Genomic DNA, 6,662 nt, shown 5'->3' on the forward strand with positions numbered 1-6,662 from the left:
GTTCTGTTAGTGGAACGGGCCTTTAGGCTCCATTCCAGAAATCTTTTTAAAAAATAATCAGCTTATTTCACATTTTTAAAATCAAAAATAAAGTAAATAAAAAATAATTTTAATATTTTTTTCACTGTTTAAAAAATTTTAATAAAATCTATCAAACAAAATCTATATTGTTAAAAAAATTATTTGCATAAAATTACTTTCTTAAAAAATAAATACTTATTCCCGTTTCTAGAACGAGGCCTTATTCTCTTTCCCCATACAAAAATGGAGTGATTTTCACACTCTCTCCAACTTCTTACTCCACTTTTGATTTTCTGGGTGCGATTAACAATTTAGGGTGTCAAAATCACTCTTCTATAAAAATATGAGCTCGACGTCCCCCGTTCCCCATTTCAGGTTTCCAAATTCCGAGTATTAAAAGTCCGGTTTCGCATTTCCCTTCTTCACCACTACACATCTCTCTCTCTCTCTCTCTCTCTCTCTCCCTCCCCTCCTTCAACAGTACAACAAATGGAAGCAGACGGAAAGCCTGAGCAGCTGCAAACGAACGACACGGAACCTCTTCTATCCTTCTGTCCAAGCTTCAACAGCTACTCCTCCGATCAACGGGCTCAAATTGCCGCCGACGTCGCCGACGAGAGACCTCGCGCCTCCGACGACTTCGAATTCGCTTTCGAAAAGGCGGAAGAGATCTCGCACGACGCTTGCGAGTTACGCCAGATTTTCCCCGTGTTCAATCGCGACATAATATTCGGAGATAATCGTGATCATCCTAAGGACGATGAAAAACGTGATCTGTCGACTCTTCTACTTCCGCTGAAGAAGCTGTTCGACGAGGATCCATCGTCGTCGTGCTCTTCATCGGAAGTAGACGAGTTGGAACGCGTACCGGAGGGAACGTACTGCGTCTGGAGGCCGAAATCGGTGAAATTAGCCTCGCCTAGTCTTGACGCCGAGACTAGATGTAAGAAGAGCAATTCGACTGGATCGGCGTCGAAGCGGTGGAAATTAAGAGACTTGCTGTTGCTCCGTCGGAGCAACAGCGACGGGAAGGGCTCGTCGTTTGTGTTTTTGACTCCGAAGAGTACTGCTAGCGACGTAAAGGAAACTGAGGATTCGAAGGAGAGGCGGAACTCCGGCAAGGGGAAGGCCAAGGGAGCCGCCGGCGGCGGCGATAAGGCGGCGTCGGCTCACGAGGTGTTTTACGTGCGGACTCGAGCGTCGAAGGAAGTTGACAAGAGGAAGTCGTATCTTCCGTATAGGAAAGACCTAGTGGGTTTTTTCGCGAGCGTTAACGGAGCCGGAGCGGGGAAGGCTTTCCCTCCGTTCTAGAAATGGTACAGTGCTTTTTGCGGAAAGTAAATTGCTACTCCCCCCCTGACACACCCCCCCCCCGGCCCCATCTCCCTTTCCCAGTTTACCCCCGCCCCCCCTCTCTCTCTCTCTCTCTCTCTCCCGCCCCCCTCTCTCTCTCTCTCTCTCTCTCTCTCTCTCTCTCCCTTTTCTTTTTTTCCACTTTCTGCTTCTTTTCTTCTTTTTTTTTTTCTTTTCCAGTTTTTTTTTTCATTTTATTTCATTTTCTTTCTTTCCGGTTTGAATTTTTTTTTCTTTTTAATAATAGGTTCAAGTCTAATTCTAGGCTTTGTAAAGTAATTGAGAGAAAAAAAGTGTTTCAATTGATCATGTTTATCCCACTGTTTTTTTTTCTTTTTTTGTCCTTTATAGATTAAAAAATATAATTACGAAAATAAGTGTTTCAATTTTTAATCCGTTTGAACCAGTGCAAAGATGTTATTTTTCTGATCATTTCATCCTAAATGGTCGTAATAAATTTTTGGCTCCAAAGCCTTTCAATGAACACCCTAAGAGAGTCCTGAAACTAAATAATGAGTCTTAAGTTGCTCGTTGAAAGGTCGTAAAGCAAAAAATTCATTAAGATTACAATTAGTGTTCGGGAACTAATTACGAAATGTATTTTGCAAACGACATACTAATCCATAATACAAATATTATATTCAGGATTACTTTTTTTTAACTATAGTACAATTTTATAAATTTGTTAACCATTATTTAGCATAGATCTTCTTAACTGATTCAGTAGTATGTTGCTTCAAATCACGTTTATACTCCATAGGATTGCAAATGGATGGGTTCTATTTTTTTATAACTAAAACGGAAACGTTTTAGGGGTTACTATGTCAATGGAGGCAGCAGAGCCCCCGGGTCCCCCATACTTTTTAATTTATTTTTTTATTTAATTACTTATATCTTATTTATTTAATTTCTATAAATACACCATTTGTATATTTAAAAATATAATTCAAGAATTAAGTGCTTTAATTCTCAATTCAATTAAATCAGAGCAAATATCATTTTTTTATTATTTTATTTTAAATGGTCATAATGAATTTTTTGGTTTAAGACTTTTCAACAAACTCCCTAAGACTCATTATTTAGTTTTAAGACTCTCTTAGGGTGTCCATTGAAAACCCTTGGAGCCAAAAATTTATTATGACCATTTAGGATGAAATGATCAGAAAAATAACAACTTTGCACCAGTTCAAACGGATTGAAAATTGAAACACTTATTTTCGTAACTATATTTTTTAATCTATAAAGGACAAAAAAAAGAAAAAGAAAACAGTGGGATAAACATGATCAATTGAAACACTTTTTTTCTTTCAATTACTTTACAAAGCCTAGAATTAGACTTGAACCTATTATTAAAAAGAAAAAAAAATTCAAACCGGAAAGAAAGAAAATGAAAAAAAAAACTGGAAAAGAAAAGGGAAAAAAAGAAGCAGAAAGTGGAAAAAAAAAAAAGGAAGAGAGAGAGAGAGAGGGGGGAGGGGGGGGGGGTAAATTGGGAAAAAGAAGGTGGGGCCGGGGGGTGTGTGTGTCAGGGGGGGGGGAGTAGCAGCCCTCTTGCGGAAAGTGCTACCGACACAGAATACATTACATACAGATGGAGGACGTACGCAGATTCGGAATTGTTTGATGTACGTGGTTTTCACATTCGTATATGATTACATTCATCGGATGGTTCCGGATTATTCGAATATACGCACATCTATCTGTTTCCGTAGCATTCTCAGCTTCTTTTCAGTCAGAGTCAATCGATACAACTCCCTTTTGGAAGAAGTATTACGAATGCTGCCTGATCTCCCCATTTACTGAATGAGATTCACATGCGTCGGACGATTAAGGACATCGATTTGTAGTATGTGAATAATAGATAGACAAATCTTTTGCTATTGTAACAAAGGTACTCTTTTATATAAGCTTTAATTTTCTTTCGCTTGTTTAATTAGCTGTAAATAATTTTAATTTTCAATGTTTATTTTGTACTTAGGATTTTTGTATAAAATCGAAATACACGAATTTTTTTTTTAGTAACAGGCAATTCATTACATTCAAAAGTCTCAAAGTAAAGATTATATCACAATAAACAAGAGTGAATCAAAATTATCAAAATCTAAGACACGAGCTCCTGCTCAAAACACTACAGGCTTACAAGCTCTACTTACGCACAATTGCCGAAACAGACCAGGTGCCAATAATAGAGATTGAGGTGTGAAACAATCTGAAGGCATTGCGAAAGGTACGTACGTATCAATAATAGAGGTATAGGAAAAATGTATTTTTTGAAAGAGATTTGTATAATGCTTTGACGTTGACTGCACACCAAAACGGGATTATTAATAGTTTTTGGCGATTATTAGTTGCTAATTTTATTTCAGGGACCATTTTTGGACCATTGGCTTGGCAGGCAAGTAAAATACTCCAAAAGAGTTAATCCACCTAATTTTCTTCTAATATCCGTCTATATCAAGGATTCTAAGAGTGTAGATTCACATAGAAAATAAAGAATTAAAATAGGTTTCATCATACGCTTGTTTGAAGTGGTTTTGACCCAAGTCATAAAATTTGCGTGTGGATGCGTGAGCGGGAGTCTGAGCTTGAAAGCGTTGTTGAATCACATCTAAAACTACGAAAATTAGCGAGAGTGTAGATTGAAAGTATGAGCGCGGCCCAAAAATTGATCATAATGGAAAAGATTTTGTAGACAAAAAGAGAGAAAAGGTCATTCATTACAACAAATTGGAATGGTTGTATCAACGAAAAATTTGCTCAGGGAGGAAATAAATATTGGCAATTATTTTTGATAAGTTTTTCCTCTCTTCAAGAATCACTCTTCAAATGCGAACTCAATAAATACACTTCATTGGTAAGAAAATTAATGTCGTGATAAAAGGGTCCCTACAATATAGAGAAATACAATTAATATAGGAGTAGTAAAAGTTTTAAAGTTTGAAAAGAACTTTTTTTAAGAAATACTATTAAAAAGAACTTTAAAAGGTAATCCTAGTAGATAATAGTAAAACCTTGTGGGGAAATAGAAAATTAGTATTTTATTAATACACTTTTAAGGTCGTACAATAATTAGATGCAAAAAGATATGAGGTCACATCTAGACTTTGTTAGGTGAGGTATTGGGAGCACAAAAGAAGATAAGGTGTTAAAGTGTGAAAAGAAGAAATAATTATTGAAAAGAGGAATTTTTCTTTTTCTTTTTTTGATCAAACACAAATTAAAGTGTGAAAGGTTTTCAACTTTTCAGAGGAAACAACCTGTTTGTTTCATTTACTAGTATTTGGAAAAAAACCTTTTCTCTTCCTTTTTTTCTTTGTTGGTGAGACATCATTTTCTTTCCTAATGACAAAAATAGGATATCTATCTACTAGTAATACAAGGGTTTAATGCGCAAATTGCGCGTCACAATTATTGGCCCACATTTCATTTCGGCAATAATCGCAACTATCGAAATTATATATTGAGAAAAGAAGAATTGAAGTGTGATGGTTTTCAACTTCTCAGTGGGAACATCTTATTTTGGAAACAGACATCAGTTTCTTTTCTTAGCGACAAAAATAGGATTTTTATTTTTATGTTTTTACTAGTTATACGAAAAGAATGTGGATATTTACTAGGATATTTTCTGTGCACATACTTTTTTTTTTGCTTAAACACTTTAGTACTGGATCGATCCCACTTCCCATTGGAAAAGGAAAACAAAAAAGCAAACTGGCTCCAACTTATATTTGGATCTATTGCCAAATTCTCCAGCTATGGAGTTTGAATTGTGAAAACAATTCTGATAAATGAAAATGTTTTATTTTTCATAATCACAAAATAGTTACTGCCCTTGTAGATTCTAGAATGGATGATAAATTCCATTACATAATACAGTAAAATATTTCTGTGATCAACAAGAAATTATTATTATCTGCTTTCATCATATAGTACAAAGTTTAGAGAGAGCCAGACCTTACTGTAGATGAAATAACATGTCCCGAAAATCTTACCTCTCTCCCCTAGTTACGCGACACCTCATTTTTTTTTTTTTTTAAATTTTTAGTGTTAATTTTATTTTGATAAATAAAAAAATGCCATTGGCCATTACATGTGACCTTGATTGACAGGTAAGGTGTGGCAAGAGGGAAACATATCCACAAATTGGATTTAGCGTAGCATAAGTTTGGAGGGAACAAGGCATTAAATTAAACAGATGAGATGTAATAGTCATCAAATTATCATTACCTTGTCTTCTGATAGCTTTGTTGGGGGATAGGGCTACCTAATTTTAGCAACATTTAAGAACATACTGTATATGGGTTCCACTGATGAAATGTAACAGGAATCAGGGGGCGTGCTGGCCCTTTGAGGGGCATAATGGTACGTGCTGTCCTGTCGAGTGGACTTTGTGGAGCTCGTAGAGTAGAGCGTGCAAAAAAATCGGATTGGTCGGATATTATTAGATGCTTGATCGGAACACATTTAACTTAGAAATAATGGGTTCCAATGGGTTCGATCTAATAGTTTGAATCCATTATTTTCAAGATAAATGTGTTTCGATCAGGTATTGCATGATATCCGATCGAGCTGATTTTTTACGCACCTGTTCTACTTGGCGAGCTCTACAAAGTGAATATGATCAATTGGAGTAAGACCGAAACGGGCCCCACTCGACGGGGCAGCACGGTGCTACCCCTCAAAAGGGACAGCACGCCCCCTGAGTCTAACAGGAGGGCCAGATCCCCCTGAGTCCCAGATGGCATGCGAGTCTGACTCCGAGACTAATCCGGTATTCTTGGGCCTAGGCCTAACATGAGCCCTATTCAGGCTTGTGCCATCACAGGCCTGATCCCCCGGATAGGAACTCAGGTTTAACTAGACCGGAACTTGGACTGGTTGACGGATTGATTGGATGTAAAGCACACCGGGTTTTCGCAAAAAAAAATGAAAGTCTTGGTTTTCTAGACCCACAGGTAATTTGCTGATCGCTAGCTTTATCCCATACTTTAGGGCCATGGGCATGGCTTAGTTTGGGTTTTGACAATCCTCCAAAATCCGAACTAGTTGCATCTCTATTGGTATAAAAAAAAAAAATCAAGTCTAAAAGTAGCGACCTTGAAATCAAGATTGCTACTTTTTTTTTTAAAAAAAAAATGCACACAAGAACAATTCTTTTTTATTTTTGTTCTTTGGAGTAGAAAACACACAAGAACTATTCGGAGAACAGAACTAGTACAAGCTGAAGGCCCAAGCTCAAGTCCAATAGGAAAAGCCAAGCCCATGGTTCTGGTCACGGCCTGGGCGCT

The 6,662-nt window shown here is 37.0% G+C and overlaps 1 protein-coding gene across 1 annotated transcript; it reads left to right on the plus strand.

Moving 5' to 3' along the window:
• Positions 1-340: 340 nt before the first annotated feature.
• LOC131304837 (uncharacterized) lies at positions 341-3,307 on the plus strand. Its single transcript, XM_058332271.1, has 2 exons — positions 341-1,369; positions 2,946-3,307. The coding sequence occupies exon 1, from the start codon at positions 511-513 to the stop codon at positions 1,330-1,332; it is 822 nt and encodes a 273-aa protein (XP_058188254.1). The 5' UTR covers positions 341-510; the 3' UTR covers positions 1,333-1,369; positions 2,946-3,307.
• Positions 3,308-6,662: the final 3,355 nt, after the last annotated feature.

This window comes from Rhododendron vialii, chromosome 10a (genome assembly GCF_030253575.1).
Source record: "Rhododendron vialii isolate Sample 1 chromosome 10a, ASM3025357v1".
NCBI lineage: Eukaryota > Viridiplantae > Streptophyta > Magnoliopsida > Ericales > Ericaceae > Rhododendron > Rhododendron vialii.

Excerpts from the sequence above, each read along its gene's own strand:
- LOC131304837 (XM_058332271.1), top strand. The coding sequence starts at position 511 with ATGGAAGCAGACGGAAAGCCTGAGCAGCTGCAAACGAACGACACGGAA.